The following is a 17,276-nucleotide window of genomic DNA, read 5'->3' as shown; positions in this document are numbered from 1 at the left end:
AGAAAATGCCCCCCACACACAAATCCAGTCATAAACTGTATATTTAAAGGCAGCTGAAGTCCAGCCCATGGAGTTTTACAGCCCTTGCGCACTAGGACCCTTATTAGCTCTCACAGATTTCCATATCTGAGATCAGGGTACCTGCAATCTGTTTCATTCCATTAACATGCAGTCTTTCCAGCACTCAAAAAACAGCCTTATGAACAACCAACTTTCCCCTTCCTAACCCTTGGTAAGGAAGCTACAGGTAACAGCTAACCTAACCCTGGGTAAGAGCTATGTGGGAAAGATACTTCTCCTTTTCTTGTAAGTCAGAAAATGAAATCCTGGGGTGTCATCCCAAGCCACACAGACAGCTGAAGTATTGCTGCCAAATCAAGCAAACAAGCAAACTGATGAATGTAGCAAAAGTACTGCAAGACAAAAGGACATTATTTTTCTTGAGCCTTAATGACACAGGACTGAGTACAAATGAGGAAAAAGATGGGAGAATGCAGCAAAAGACAAACTTTTGTTGCCTCATTTTGCTTCTAAATAGTATTACAAGCTTTTGCCAACAAAAAGGACATAACTCCTTTATTTCGGGGGGGGTGGGGGTTGGAATTTTGGACAAGTCGAGGGAGTTGCAATTCTATATTTTTTACTAATTTATTGTAGCATTAATTGTCCAGATCCAGCTGAATTCATCTATTACATGTGGACTTTCAATGTTACAAGGCAGAATGCTAGAAGGGGCTTCTTTAACCCACATCCTAGTCAAGTTTGGATGTACTTGAAAGAATGATCAGAAAGACTTTAGGAACACAAAATTAAGATATATCTGGGCTCTCTTTTCTGAAGCCTTTGCACTTTGGAATACTACTAAGGGTAAAGGAATTAAACTCTACTGCTTATAGGCCTTGGGCTGTAGTCAACAGCTTATTTATAGATATTTACTTAGACGTCAAGAACAGAAGGATCAAGGTCTCTTTATACATAGCTGCTGCATGTTAATTTCCAAATGCACGTATTTCACAACTGGACACACCACATGAAGCCATTACGTGGTTTAGTTTTCAACACACAGAAAAGCAATTTCAGAAGGTTTATAAGAATACTGAACCTTGCTGAAACTTTAAGGACTTAACGAAACAGGAAATTCATGCATCATTCAGAAAAGAATCTTACAGTACACTGCAAGTTGCTAGGAAAAATGGGATGCAAGTAAAACCTCAAGGAAAAAGAAAAAAATCAAGGGCCTCATTTTCCACATGCTCTCATGTGGAACTGTCTACCTTGAAATAGGTTATACTAAAGTCTGAACTGACAGCGACTGTTGCTTTATGCAAGGTACCCTGGGAGCCAAGGCACGTATTTATGAGCCAACACTGCCTCCTATATTCCGTTAGGAGAATGCAGCTTGTTACTCCACATCTCAGAAAAACTTCCTAATTTGTAATTCAGTATTTAGAAGCATTAAGTCTGGTATCAAAAACGTAGTCAGAATGGTAGCTTGAAAAGAGAAAGGACTGAAGCACCTGCTAGGCTTTAAAGTTACACAATGTGTTAGGAATCTGACAGGCTAAACCTCACTCAAGAGCAGACTTTCTCAACTGTTCTCAGAAACAGGCACTAATCAGCACTTTTACAAACATCTAAAACAAACCAACCAACAAAAAATGTATCTCTCCTCATGTTCCTTTGAATCTTGCACATTAATACATTTGGAAACTTTTCCTTGGCTCAAGAGGAGTTGTTTCACCTGCTCCATTAACCCAGTAGATATTTCTTACCTACTACAAGTTTCCTGGGCTTAGGCAGGGCTGAGGGGCTACTTTTGGGCACTCCACCTATCTAACTAGTTTCTCAAAGAGTTCTCAGGAATGAGCTTCTGCAAGTAACAGTTACGGAGCACCAGATGGTCCAATAAATAATGAGTCAATTTACAACACTTAAGTTATCCTACTCTAAACACATTATCCCATTATCCCACTTAGTGCTTGTCAGGCCCCACCTGGAATACTGAGTTCAGTTTTGGTCCCTACACTACAAAAAGATGTGGACAGCGTGGAGAGAGTCCACAGAAGGGCCAAAAAGATGATCCCAGGACTCGGAAGCCATGTGAGGAAAGGCTGAGAGAACTGGGTTTGTTCAGACTGGAGAGAAGGTGGCTCAAGGGAGAATTTATCACCATGTTCCAGTATTTAAAAGGTGGCCACAAAGAACATGGAGACTTCCTTTTTACAAGGAGTCACATGGAAAAGATGGGGGTAATAGGCACAAGTTACCCTGGGGAGAATCCAACTGGACACAAGAGAAAAATTTTTCACAATGAGAACAAACATCCATTGGAATAATCTCCCCAGGAATTGGCAGATTCCCTAGCACTGGACATCTTCATTAAGATTCGGCTGGGACATGCTTTGCCTTGAAAGGCTGGACCAAATGATCCCTGAGGTCCGTTCCAACCTGGTATTCTATGATTCTATGCAGTGCACATTATTAGAAAACAGCCGTTCCTACATGTGACACATACTGCCCCTATACAATAAGTCAAAGGGCAATCCCTGAAAAAGTTCTTCTCTGCATTAGATTGCTTTTCAGCAAGGTTGAACTCACAGGACTTCTTATTTTACCTCTCCAGTTGTGATTATTAAACAACTGGGAAAATGACACTTTAGCATTCAAAAATCCCAATAGCAGCAGCTGCAGATTTAAAACATCCAGTATTGCCCTGTAGAACAGGAACAATCTCTGAAGTTTGACTAAACTTCCAAGGTTTATTAACAAGCCTGATATAACAACATGGTTATCTTATCATTGAAAGGTTATTACTTATCTATCATTAGAACTACTGCTAATATTTATACTAGTCTCAATGTGGGCAATCATGTTTTAACTAAATGCAGTCCACACATTCCAACCATAAGGAAGAAAACTGTGTTCTAAACCAACACACTCCACAGGGCTTTAAGAGGATTTTTGCTCAAAAGAGGAGTTTCAATCACTTAACAGAAATCCCAATTAGAAGAGATTTTTTTTACATCACATATCCACAACATGAAGTTTTTGAAAGTCTACATTAAAACCTAAAAAGATAACACCACACACAAGGCTTTTTTTGTGAACTCAGCTAAGTAAAATGCAGTGTTCACTTTGAAGCAGAAACAACACTGAGTACATTGAGTGCATTGCTCTGAAGTCTTTGTTAATTTATACAAAATTAACAAGGAGGAAAGTTAGCTCATTATTCTGAACATTTCAACCAACCAAAGTGTCAAAATCATGACAGAACCCAAGCATTTTAAATAGTCAAAGCTTATCTAGTCATCCTCAGTATATCTGCATGAAGGCCATGGTTTTTTAATGTTTGCTTAAGTTTTGCACAGCTGAAGCTATCTTGGAACTTGAAACTGTTGAGAATTACAGCAAGGGCAGTTCCCTGACCTGAGCAACACAGAGATCAATACCAGATAAGCAAACGGGAAATGGGAGAGGAAGGAAGAGGCAAAGAAAGTGGTTTGTCTGAAGTCCACATCACTGGCAAAGCTGGATTAAGAAAGAGACCTTCAAATGGCTATCGCAAAGTTGTTCCCATATTATGACCCATGAAGTGGATTTTCAAGCTAATACAATTGAACAGAAAACAAAACAACAAAATGGTATACAGCATCCCAGCTGTTATGCAGGGCAAGAAACTTTTAGACCATATTGAGTATTAATGAAATACGGTGCATTTAGCCTCCGAGTAGCTCTTCCAAGGGATTTAGATGTATTATATATCCAATTTCCATTTGTTCAGCACTTCAGGTTCCTATGCCAGATACATTTTTACTTTCTGCTTGCTAAGGATGAGGAAACTGGCAGCTAATCGATAGTTTGATTAAGGAAGAGCACTGCTCTAATTCAGCAACAATCATTTCACTCTTGGCTGGGGACATTTTATACAAATAACTTAGTAATCTAGAAATACCCTGCACAGATTGGCCAATGATACGTGCCTTAACCAAGTACAACATATTTGTAAAATATAAGATACATAAAGACCAAAGTGATTTTATCCATTACACATGTTCTCCTAGTCCTAAGTACAACTTCCATTCAAAGTCATGGAAATACCAAGGCTGCACTGTTCATATTAACTCTATCCTGTCAAACCTCCCCCCCCCCCCCCCCAACCCAAATGTATACCAACATTAGATTAGAATTTACAGGAAGGGAAATAAATTCAACATCTCAAATGAAATTTAACCTTTAGATTAGGTGATGATCCCACAGTCTTGTCACAAAGTTTGCTTATTTATCACCCACTACCTGAGCTGTGCTATCCAGCAGTGTGTGTGGTTTTACCACACTGGAAAAGAAGTCTAAATGGATTGAGCTACTGCAATTTGAGGTGTTGTCTTTTTGCTAGAGGTTATTCTCCCACAGCAGGATCAGTGGAAGAGAGTGTGCCTGCTACAGGCTGCTCGGTCACTACCGTTTGCAATCTGGTGTGAACTTCAGGTGAAATTACTGGTGGTTCAAGTTAACACCCATGCTGTGAAATCTCACAACACAGGAGCATTCATTGCCTCTACCACTAAGTCAGCACTGTCTGCAGCAGGCAAGGTGAATGGCTGAGGCACTAACTCTACCTGGTGTGAGATAAAACCTGACAGAAAATGCATTCATTTCAGTCTCAGTGAAGGTGGTTCAACCACCTCTATACCACAGAAAGAGCATAAAATAAGAGCACAAACACACACACAGAGCTGCCACATCTTCTAAATCAAGTGGTGCTTGCTAACCCCTGATTGTATTCCAAATTGATTAGAAAATGGTTAACCAAATAGGAATTCTCCAAGGAGCTCAAGGTACTTTCAGCTGAACCTCTTTATACATGAGGATAGTAGGATACAAAACCCATATTATTTGATATTCACAAAGGGATAATACAATGTGTATGATTCTTTTCACACCAGCACCCTCCCCCTGCCTTCACAGCCTCTTCCCCTGCACCTCATAATGTCATAGGTTAGATATAATGTAAAGCCTAGCACCAGAATTGGCCTGACAGTGTTGCTAGCACTCCATAAATGCAGAGGTAAGGATGAGGATGATGCTACCTATCATTTTTCTAATGTACCAACAAACTGGGGGGGTGAGAAAAGTGTTATCAGAGTTGCAGGAATTAAAGAAGGCAGTTGCACCACATTTAATGCATCTGGTTTCACATTTTAGGCAAGACAATTCTTACCACATCATAAGCTACTTCACACAGGAAATCACACCATAAGCTACTTCACATTCTATAAAGTACCTAGAAGGGCCCTGCATTTGACTGAGTCACTTAAATACTGCCGTAATATAAATAAGCATTCAATAATTACTGGAAAACAGTCTAATCCAAGCCATGGACTGGCCTTTGCTTTGAAATTCTGCTTTTCTGGGGGCTGGAGGGAAGGATAAAAAAATAGCATCAAGAAATTAAATTCCAATAATTTTCTTTCAGAAAAAAGGCTGTATTTTAGAAATGAGTGACATGAATCACATGCAGGTACTCTAGGAAAAGTATGTTCCTATACAATTACGTTCTCCTCATGCAAGCAGATAAAATAAACCCCAAGCACATTGTATTTGTTATTTTAACTGTAACCATTACCCATAGTCACAGTTCCTGGAGTGCACTTGTTCAAGACCTACAAGAACTTGGGTTCAGAAGAAGTTGTAGGAATACATTTGCAGAATTTTCAGGCATCTTCCAGGCAGCCACGACTTCAAATTCAACAGCACAACACAAACTTCAACAGCTTCAAAATTTGAAAGGGACATGGCAAAGTAACATTGTATTACCATGAGAAACAGCAACAAGCAAATGCCAAAAGGGGTGGGAAAGAAAACACCTGTACAACCAAGATTAAAACATCACTTTCTGTGGAAAGCAACTCAGAAAAATGGTCTTAGTCCATAGTGTCATTTTGCAGGCACTACTTTAATATCACCATAGAATGGTTTGGGCTGGAAGGGGCCTTAGAGCTCACCCAGTTCCAGCCCCCTGGCACAGGCAGGGACACCTTCCACTAGAGCAGGTTGCTCCAAGCCCCATCCAATTGAGGCTTCAACACTTCCGGGGATGGGGCAGCCACAGCTTCTCTGGGCAACCTGGGCCAGCGCCCCACCACATTCACAGGGAAGAACTTTCTAATATCTAATCTAAATCTCCCCTCTGCAGTTTAAAGCTATTTCCCCTTGTCCTAATATCTTCCTCTATTGATTTTACTCATTTGCATATTAAAACCAAGAGAATTAATGGAATAATAAAACAGAGGCTGCTCCTCTCCTGTTGACTGAAGCTAGGTAAACAATTCTGGTTTACCATGCGAGACTCACTCTCAGCAAGTAACAGTGAAGATAATTTGCCTTGCAATTCTCCACACTAAATTGGACTAAATTGCCTTGCAATTCTCCACACTGGCATTAATCTTTGCACCATGGAGGGAGACAGAGGAAGGAAGGAAGGAAGGGGTGGGGAAACTTCAAAGAACATCTAACTTACCATACCTAAAACATATTACAGCCCCTGAATAACTTTTAAACATGAACATGTATGTTTGTATCTGATATTTACCATTGCTGTACATACAGTAAAGAGTAAGATCTTTCAAAAGAACTGAAAAGTTACTTTTAGAGGGTTGGTAGGTTTTTTGTCTGGTTGTGTATAAGACTGCTAGAAATCTACTTACGGCTGAGTGAGGTCACGAGTGATGAAGTCTGAACTCTTGAAGAGGAGGAAGATGTCACTGAGAGCTTTACATTTCAAAGAACTGTTCATTGCTATCCAGTAGGCATCCTAAACAAAAAAGGAGATTATCCAAAATGCACCTTAACTAGAAGGAATGCAAGCTGCAGATCTAGCTACATATTATACAGTATTTGAAATACAGACAGAAGATTATTTCATGTTGAGGAAAACTTCACTTGCTGAAGTTTACATTACAAGACACAGAATAGTTATTGCTTTTCTTATAAATACTCCATTTGAAGCAGATCAAATCCACTTAAAAAACCAAGTTTTGCCTTCCTGTTCCAGGCACTTCCTTGGAATGCTTGACTGAACACAAGTTTCCCTTGAGAATATGATACAAACACATTTGGGTGCATCCATCCTTAAGGTATAGTTAAGAGTACCAAATATACCTAAAGGGAATCACAGAATGGTTTGGGTTGTAAAGGACCTTAAGATTATCTAGTTCAACCCCCTGACACAGGCAGGGACACCTCACACTAGACCATGTCACTCAAGGCTCTCTCCAATCTGGCCTTAAACACTGCCAGGGATGGAGCATTTACCACTTGCTTGGGCAACCTGCTCCTGTCTCACCACCCTCACAGTAAATAACTTCTTCCTTATATCCAATCTAAACTTCCCCTGTTTTATCACTTTTTTTTTTTTTTTTAAATGTGGTGGTTTTAATCTTTATCCCAGGCAAAGTTTCCAGCCAGTATCCTCAATGAGAAGAGTCTGACCATCATACTCTTATCTGTGACAAGGACACGGGGTTTTATGTAAGAAAGCCAGTGCTGTCTTGCATCAGCCTCACCAAACAGTGCACCATTTAGCTCTAATCCACCAGAACAATTTGCTCTATCATGCTTCACTGATATCTTGTCTATCACTTCTTCCTTCATCACTACACTCTTCTACTTTCCAGTGCATTAAGATAAAACAAATAATCAGAAAAAGCCTCATGATAACATCTGTTCCAAGTTTTGGGAATCAGCATTCTTACCCTTGGAGCACTCCAGTTAAGTTTAGGAAAAACACTACCACCCAAGGAACTTATTGCTTCTTCAACTTTAGCTGTGAACTCAGGAAATTCGGGTGCCTGTACAAAGAACAACAACAAAAGTATCAGTTTCAATATATTTAATAGTGAAAAAAAATCCAAATACCATTAGAAATACATATTATAGAAGGAATAAATATGTCCAAAATAAGGAAACAAGAACCCCCTCAAAATAATGTATTTGTAGAAGTAAATCACTTAAGAACCAACTCTGACACATTCAATCACAGAAAACTGAAAATATGTCTCCCCTCATTACTGGAAGATTCCATGAACTTCAGGGAAAACCCAAAACTTTGTAACATTCATCATGAAAGCTGCAATAGCTGCAAATATGCAAGTCAAATAAACAGACCTTAAACACATACCTATTGGTTTATACCTGATCATGTATACAAATAAGATCTAAAAAGATTTAAAAGCAAGAAAACTTTCAAAAATAGTTTGTTAGAATTAAGCATCTCTTAAAAAATATAAAATACAAATATTGTAGTATTTTGTCAAAGTATTAAAAGGTAGAAAGAGATAATTACTGTTTTGTAATAGTTCTTCAGTTGCATTTACAAGCACAGTAAGAGAGCAGAAGTAAATAATTCATAGACAATTTGAGTGACAGCTCCTCATTTAAGCTTTAGTTTTACAAAACAATATTAGCAATACTTTAATCAGCTCTCATATTAGGTCTTAAAGTAGCCCCTTAACAATATATTGCATCAAAACAGAGAACATGCGCAAAGGTATGGGTTGGATTAGAAAACCTTGTCTTGTAAAGACCATTGTCAATATTGTAAATGTAAGAGGAAAAAAGAAACTCCTCAGGATACAGTCAACTCCACTCTGAATGTGGTGCAGTAGAAAAAAAAACCCAGATTGCTGACCTTTAAAATAATATGAAAGGATTTCTGGTGTATGTTAAGAGACTTTTCATGTAACAGGATTTATAACAAGTATACAAGAACACTGCTTCTGGCTGAGTGTTCTGAAACTCAAAGATAACTTCTAGGCTAAAGCTAATTGATATCTTTAAACCAAAGCAGCCCTCATAGCCTCACAAGTGACCAAAAAAGTTCATACATTTCGTATTTCCTTTCTGCAGGCCCCCCAAATGCAGACACTTAAGAAAGCACTCTCGCATTTTAGCACAATGACCCAGACTGAGCTTCAAACTGTCTGAACCTTTCCTTAGTACATTACCTGGTCTCCACTGAGAAACTACACCTGAAAAACTGAAAGAGAACTTCTCTTATTTTATTTTCAGAGCTTCAGTCAGTTCTAGAAATTGCGAGAAGTAAGACCCTTCATCCACTGCATTCTGATCCAATTGCCTCTCGTTTTGACCCAAGTCAGGAGTCACACTATATATGTAATAAAAGCAGATTCTAAACTTCTCTGGGGAAATGTTACATCATGTCATCATCATGTCATTTGGTTAATACAAGTGAAGAAATATAAACAAGAGGACAGCTCCAAGGCTGCATAAACAAGCTGGATTCTATCATTCCCTAAATTCTAAATGCCTAGCTTTGCAACCATCAATATTAATGCATGTTTTTTTAAACACAGATTTTTTTTATAATCCTATCTGCTAATTCTTCATCAGAACACACACAGGGAAACAAGTTCTACCTGGCAACTCAGGCAGGTCTTCAAATCAGAATAATCACAACCACAGCCCACTGTATTGCTCCCTGAGCCAAGAAACCAATGCCAATATAACCTGGGATTTATCATCAGTAAGATATGAATGAATGACAGTGAATACAGAACAGCAGTCTCCAGCCTGCCCCACTCTTCTTTACACTTTATGTTCCCTATTGTCTCCCTGTTCAGCTTACATATCACTACTTCACAGAATCACAGACTGGTTTGGGCTAGAAGGGACCTAAAAACTCATCTGGTTCCAAACCCCTGCCATGGGCAGCAGCACCTTCCACTAGAGCACGTTCCTCCAAGCCCCATCCAATCTGGCCTTGAACACTGCCAGGGATGGGGCAGCCACAGCTTCTCTGGGCACCCTGTGCCAGCGCCTCACCAGCCTCACAATGATCTACTTGATCCATTCTCATCTGTTATGGTAACTCCAGATGCAGCTCCCCAGCCTTCTGCACAGGTCATTTCTTCACTCTCTTCAACACTTTCAAAAGGGTAACAGTCAACACTTAAAAGCACCGAAAACTATTTCCATTCACTTCCTGGCAGTCCCTAGTTTTCAGGTAGAGAAAGCATATTTGCCATGATGGAGTCATCAGAGCGATCATTTACCAAGTTTGCAAGATAAAGAGTATATTGTGAAATTCTACTTTCAAGAGCCTGTTTCTTTGTGTAGGTGTATTTTTGGAGGATTTCTTTTATGCCATGGGCATAAACCATAGAATAACAGATCAACTAGGTTGGAAAATGTTCATTATTAATCATTTCCAAAGGTACAGGTTTGGCAAAAGACAAAGCCCTACCAGTCTCTGAACAAGAGCCACCCTGGAGGCCAAAACACTCCTTCCTCTGCCCATGTTTTACTGCTGAGCATCATGCTATAGGGTATGGAATATCCCCTAAGACAATTCAGGTCAGCTGTCCTGACTCTGTCCTCTCTCCTCTTGCCTATCCCTGCTGGAGAGGGGCATGGAGCAGAGCGGGAAAAAAAGAAAGCTTTGATGCTATGCAAGCACTGTTCAACAACAGCTAAAAGTTAACTCCATCGCAGCCAGCCCCAGTAAAGGTAATGTCTTTAGCTGTAAAACTGCAATCCTTACAGTGCTTACATAGCTAAACCGAAACCACTTAGCCTGTACCCTGGGTGCCATACCTCTTGATAACGTATTTCCTTATCATGTTGTACACTATAATGAAACCTGATTCAAAAGTTTGATATTTCTTCAGCTGCATTAACATGAATTTGCAAAAGGTAAGCCAGATACCAAAATCCTTGTTCTGACTAATTTACAGTCGAAAGCATCTACTTTCTCAAAGATTAGATCTTTGAACTGAAGCTATTAGCATGTGCAAATCTGGCATGAAATAGTTTTATAATCTAGGCTATAAATTCTGTTCTAGCATACATACGACTCAGAGCAGGGCTGTGTTTATATTGCACCTAATCCAATGTGACCGATTCAACACTGTTGAGCTGGAATACACTCAGCTGAAACACTGAAATAACAGTACCAATGGCAGACAAGCGACACAAGTACATTAACTCTGATGATGATAGCACAAGAGCAAGTTTCAAAAAAGATGTAAAAGATGAGATTGTTCAGCCTGAAGAAGAGAAGGCTTTGAGGAGACCTTAGAGCAGCTTCCAGTGCCTAAAGCGGCCAACAAGAGACCCAGAGAGGGACTTTTTACAAGGGTCTGCAGGGATAGAACAAAGGGGAATGGCGATAAACTGACAGAGGGGAGATTTAGATTAGACATTAGGAAGAAGCTCTTCCCTGCGAGGGTCGTGAGGTACTGGCACAGGGTGCCAAGAGAAGCTGTGGCTGCCCCACCCCCAGCAGTGTTTAAGACCAGGTTGGAAGGGGCTTGAAGCAACCTGCTCTAGTGGAAGGTGTCTCTGACCAGGGTAAGGGTCTGGAACTTCATGAGCTTTAAGGCCTCTTCCAACCTAAACCATTCTATGATTCTACCATCAAAGAAGCCTCGTTGGTATCAATCATGATCCTGATTCTAAGCCAGACACAGTGAAAGTAAAAAAAAAAAAAAAAATATAGAAAGAAGGAGAAAATAGTGGCACAGCACAGGTGTAAGAGCAGATTTGAAAATTGAGCTGCAGGGGCTTTATTTTTTCTGCATCCAGTCTGATTAAGTAATTGGGAGATATTCAGAGTGGTGAAAATTAAAGACAGCTATATTTAGAGGCAACCCCAGTTCATTTCCTATAGTCTAACAAGTGTGTGATTGTTGGGGATGAAGAAAAGCATTTTATTTTTAGTTAAACAAAATTAAGCCAGCAAAACTTTTTTGAAGTTACATACATCCACACTGCCATCTGTCTAGAATGGTCTGAAGAACATTAAATACAGCATCAGGTATCTCTAACTGGCAACAAGTTTGTATCACGAGGTTGCAGAAAGGGTACTGCTGGCAAACCCATGTGTTAGGGCCTTACCTTAAGTGTTGTAGTATTCTCATCATCTGACCACTGTTTAAAATAAGAACAAATCAAAGGTTACTTGTCTCCTGAGCTCCTTTATCATTTATGAGAACATCAAAATTTATCTAGCTTCCTAAAAGCTAGATGTAGATCAAATCATAGCCCTGGAGCTCCAGCAGCATAACATCACAATCCTCCAATTATGACAGCTGCAAATTAAGACAGGAAAAATGCTGTATATTCATCAAAGTACTATTCTAAAGTATGGATAAGAGAAGACAACTGTGTAATTTAATTGTGATTTCCATCACAGACTTGGATGTCTCAGAACTCCACAGCTTTCCCTGCCTAAAGCCTGTCTCCAGCACTTCCATCCTTGGACAATTGACCCATCAGTTTCAGTTATATTTCTTTTTCATCCCATTTTGTACCGTCACTTTTTACTTATATTTTTCAGCATTTTTCTTCTGGAATACCCTTATGAGCTATTATTGCCACAGACACTTTAACCGTCTCTTGAAATAACTCCTCCAAATGTTGTACTCCTATTTTTTCAGGGCACGAAATGGCATTAAATTCAGTTCCAACATCCTTCAACATTATCTACTCATTATTACAAACACAATTATCAAGAAATAATAAAAAGGCAGTCTCTGTGAAAGAGCACAGAAACATTTTAAACCTTCCATGACAGCATAAATAATGTTCTTAAGTTTCTCAAGGCAACTACCACAATTATTCTTTCTGTGAAGCACTCTCCTCACCTATAAGTTACATAGAAAAGGTTACACATTCATACTTTTTCTCAAGAGACTTGGCATTAAGTTGCATTTTATACTGACCTGTATTTCCTCTGCATCATCACTCACCTCCTGAGCATGACTGGGTGGATCTTCTCTGAAACAAAAAATAAGCAGGGAAAAAAAAAAATTAGGCACTGGAGTTTCACTTGACCATATCATAGAACCATAGAACAGCTTCGGCTGGAAAGGACCTTAAGATCATCTAGCTCCTATCCACCTTGCCATGGGGAGAGATGCCTTGCGCTAGACCAGGTTGCCCAAGGCTCTCTCCAACCTGGCCTCGAACACTGCCAGGGATGGAGCATTTATCACTTGTTTGGGCAACCTGTTCCAGTGTCTCACCACCCTCACTGTAAAGAACTTCTTCCTTATATCTAACCTGAACTTCCCCTGATTAAGTTTAAACCACTTCCCCTTGTTCTATCACTACAGTCTGTGATGAAGCGTCCCTCTCTGGCATCCTTGTAGGTCCTCATCAGATATTGGAAGGCTGTTATGAGGCAGCATCTACCAGCTGCAGATCTCAAATATTTCTGCAGGAAGAATAAGCCTCAAAGCCCCTGGCAGAGAAAAATCAGAGCAAGCCAGTACTGAGAACTGAAAACCAAGCACCCTGGCATTAGGCTTGGGCCCTACCCAACACACTTTGCTGCTTCCAAATTAGCAGATCACATCTTTTCAAATTAGCAGATCACTGAAAATGCCTCAACTGAAGCTTTTCAACTCCCTATGAATGATTCTTTTCCAACTTTACTGTACTCTGACAGAAGCAGAAATTAAACTTTCATTTAAATTCTGCTTTGCCTCCATATTCCTTTCCAAGTAAAAATTCATTAAACTTTAGTTTCAGATGTTGATCTGTGAATTTCTGGTTCTGAAGAGAAAACATCCTCCCACCCTACATAACAAAAAGATTCTAATAACAGAGCTCTTAGCTTCTTCCTGAAAAGTTCCTTTTTCTACACAGATGGGACAGTTACAAAACAAGAAAGCACTTGACTGCAAATATTCTCTTGAAGTTTTAGGTGACATCTGAAGTTCTTTCATACAACTGAGTGTGAAGACGTTAAAGGAGAAGACCATGCTTTTGAAGACTTATTCAGCAAGTCAGTATAGAAAACAGCTTAAGTTCAAATGTAGGTCTCAACTCTTCAACAAGCAAAGTCTCTGCAGCCCCTTAATGTACTTCTATAGTAATTAAACTATCTATTCAGTTTTTGAGATCTAGAGCTCAGATACTGGTTCACTGAAGATTAAAAGAGATCATGGCCTTGAATGCCGTATCACATTCACTTCTATCTAGCTAAGAAAGTTCAACTAAGAGAAAAACTGGTTTCTAAAATGGATTTTCAATTGGAAGCATGTTAAGAAGCATAATTTAAGTCAATTCTCCAGCTGTTCATTATTGGACTGAAGAGAGCCCAAAATGTTTGCATAACACAGCTGTAAAGTCAGTTGCAGCTTTTCTGAAGGCTTATTGAAAAATAAATAGCTGCTGCTAAAGAAGTTGCACAATTCCGCAGAAGCAGGTGACAAAATTGCTTCTTATCCAAAATGGTTTAAAAACAATTTGCCCTGGGTTCAGCACTAGCAGCCATTTTTCTCCTTCTTAATAGCTGGTGCAGTGCTGTGTTTTTGACTTTCAGCCTGGGAACAACACTGATAAAACCGATGTTTTTAGTTGTCGCTAAATAATGATTACTCTAACCAAGAACTTTTTGAGTCTCATGCTCTGCCAGGGAGGAAGGGAAACCAGGAGGAAGCAGAGACAGGACACCTGACCCAAACTAGCCAAAGAGGTATTCCATGCTACAGCATGTCATGCCTACTATATAAACTGGGGGCAGTTACCCGGAAGGGTTAGATCGCTGCTCAGGCCGGGCTGGGTCAGTCGGCGGGTGGTGAGCAGTTGTATTCTCTTCCCTTGTTATTTCCCTTATCATTATTATTACTGGTGGTAGCAGTAGTGATTTGTGTTATACCGTAGTTACTGGACAGCTCTTATCTCAACCTGTGGGAGTTACCTCTGGGAGCTGGGGGAGGAAGATGGGGGTGAGTGAGTGAGGGACTGCATGGTTCTGAGTTACAGGCTGGGCTTAAACCACAACACGGTTTTCTGGATTCCTTTTATTAAAATAAAAAAATGAAAAATAAAAAAAAATAAAAGACCTTTCATCTTTCCAGGGTGTTTAAAAAGCTTCAGTTTCAAACAAATTGATTCCAGAGAAATTAGACATGACTCCCTTACACTCACAGCCTAATTGGTTGCTCTGTGAGAGGTAAACTACCAGTTAGGAAATGATGGAGTGGGACTGATTTCTGAGTCTGATCATTAGCAAGGTGTTGCATGCAGTAATCATTGTACAAGGAAGCCATACAGTGAGATTCTAAGCAGAAGACAAAGAACCAAGCCTGGGTTCTTACCAACTGTTTCAATATCTATTCACCTCATTCTTCATTCAAAATCTTGGCATAGGAATACATACATACAGGACATTCAGCCTTGCCATATGCACAGATTATGTGTATGCAAACAATTATATGAACTCAGTAATTACTAGGATTCTATAGATAGCATCCAAAGCAACTTTGATAGGGTCAAGAGGTGGGCCAGTGCAAACTACATGAAGTTCAACAAGACCAAGTGCAAGGTCCTGCGCCTGGGTTGGGGCAACCCCAAGCACAAAAACAGGATGGGAGGAGAATGGATTGAGAGCAACCCGAGGAGAAGGACTTGGGGGTGCTGGTTGATGAAAAGCTCAACATGACCAACAATGTGCGCTTGCAGCCCAGAAACTAACAGCGTCCTGGGCTGCATCCCAAGAAGTATGACCAGCAGGTCAAGGGAGAAGATTCTCCCCCCACTACTCTGCTCTCATGACACACCTCCTGCAGTCCTGTGCCCAGCTCTGAGGTCCCCAACAAGGACGTAGACCTGCTTGAGCAAGTCCAGAAGAGGCCACGAAGATGATCCAAGGGCTGGAGTACATCTACTATGGAGACAGGCTGAGAGTTGGGCTTGTTCAGCCTGGAGAAGACTACAAGGAACCCCAAAGGGTGCCTGCAATAGAACTGGAAAGGGACTTTTTACAAGCCACATAAGGATAGGATAAGGGGGAATGGCTTCAAGCTGATAGAAGGGACATTTAGATTAGATGTTAGGAAGATATTCTTTACTATGAGGGTGGTGAGACACTGGATCAGGTTACCAAAAGTGGTGAATGATCCTACTGCAGCAGTGTTCAAGGCCAGGTTGGACAGGGCTTGGAGCAACCTGGTCTAGTAGAAGGTGTCCCTGCCTATGGCAGGGGGTTGGAACTAGATGATCTTTAGGGCCCCTTCCAAATCAAACCATTCTACGATTCTATGATATTGAGAATAAAACTCACTTTACTCCTGGGTAAGAGGATAAAGTCACTTTACCCCTGGATAAGGCAGCAGGCACATGAGTGGTGTGGGAGATATCAAGCCTCTGAACTGAGCTAACCGTATCAAAGCAACAAGAGCAAACCAGCAGACTAGGCACCTAAGAGACTGGTAAACTCCACAAGGAAAGACAGGGGAAAAAAAAGAAAGAACCACTTGGTCTAGACTGAATATATAACATGGATTTTAGGTTCCGCATCAGTCGTTTTACTGAAAGAAAGTCGTTTTACTGACAGCACCAGCTTGCTCACATGCTCATACAGTATGAGCTTTACTGCAGCCAGACTAGTCAAATTTTAATAAATCATTATGCAACATATGTGTAAACAAAACAGTGCTGTGACTATATCAAATAGTATTACTAGTTGGAGGGTAGGGGGAAAACACTCTTTACCTTCCAGAAACCACAAGTGTTCCATCATCCAGTAAATATTCTTTCACATTGTCTGGTAGGGGAAGTATCACACTAGAAGAAACATAAGAATTTCTTTAATCACTTATTATTATTTGTTAAAATAATTGCAAGAGTTTAATATAAATAATTTATTTTAATACATCGCCTCTCAATAATGGTATGCTTTATTCTCTGCCACTACGAAAAAAAAATATTTCTCTGTCTGCCCTCTCACTCCTTCCCACAAATCAATGGCCATTTTCCCTCCAGGAAAGTAGAGGAGAAGGAGGCAAAAATTTTAAATTAAATGCACAAAAGAGCCACATTCCTTCAAAACTCTTAAGAAACTCCAAGAAAGAGTGCGTTTGGCCCATGAGAAGTGGACATCTTGCTCAATCTAAAGGTTACCCTTCCAGATCCAAACCAAAACTTGCATATACCACCTGAATGTTCCAAAAATGCAGAACTGCCACTACACTTATCAAACATACGCATGTGCTACACTCTACAAACCATAAAAGATTAAATGCTTTGTTTACTAACAGTCTTTTTGATCCAACAGGGCAATGATCTGAAGCTTGACTTCCCTGAGTTGCTGCCAGTTCTCATAACCATTTCCTAACCGGCAGCAACACCTTAGAAACTGCAGAATTTGCTACAGCTTCCAGAAATACACAGAAACATGAAGTGAATCACTTGGTTTGGGTGTGCTCAGCCTCAGTTCCTTTGAGGACCCAAGTGTGAACAGCAGTGCT

General features: G+C 40.1%; 1 protein-coding gene across 2 annotated transcripts in view; it reads right to left on the bottom strand.

The window, feature by feature from the left end:
• CDC123 (cell division cycle 123) overlaps positions 1–17,276 on the bottom strand; it is a 39,728-nt gene that overhangs the window by 21,933 nt on the left and 519 nt on the right. Inside the window, exons 2-6 of one of the 2 annotated variants that reach the window (XM_062631877.1) lie at positions 16,522–16,593; positions 12,741–12,795; positions 11,914–11,946; positions 7,752–7,847; positions 6,705–6,811 (exon numbers count right to left, since the gene is read on the bottom strand). In XM_062631877.1, coding sequence (XP_062487861.1) covers positions 6,705–6,811; positions 7,752–7,847; positions 11,914–11,946; positions 12,741–12,795; positions 16,522–16,593 — 363 coding nt within the window. The remainder of the gene's footprint in view (positions 1–6,704; positions 6,812–7,751; positions 7,848–11,913; positions 11,947–12,740; positions 12,796–16,521; positions 16,594–17,276) is intronic. The other variant, XM_062631878.1, reaches the window with a different exon arrangement.

Source organism: Pezoporus occidentalis, unplaced genomic scaffold (assembly GCF_034315485.1).
Source record: "Pezoporus occidentalis ecotype Australia unplaced genomic scaffold, CSIRO_AGI_Poc_V1 ctg38, whole genome shotgun sequence".
NCBI classification, from domain to species: domain Eukaryota; kingdom Metazoa; phylum Chordata; class Aves; order Psittaciformes; family Psittacidae; genus Pezoporus; species Pezoporus occidentalis.
This window is presented reverse-complemented; position numbering and strand designations above follow the sequence as displayed.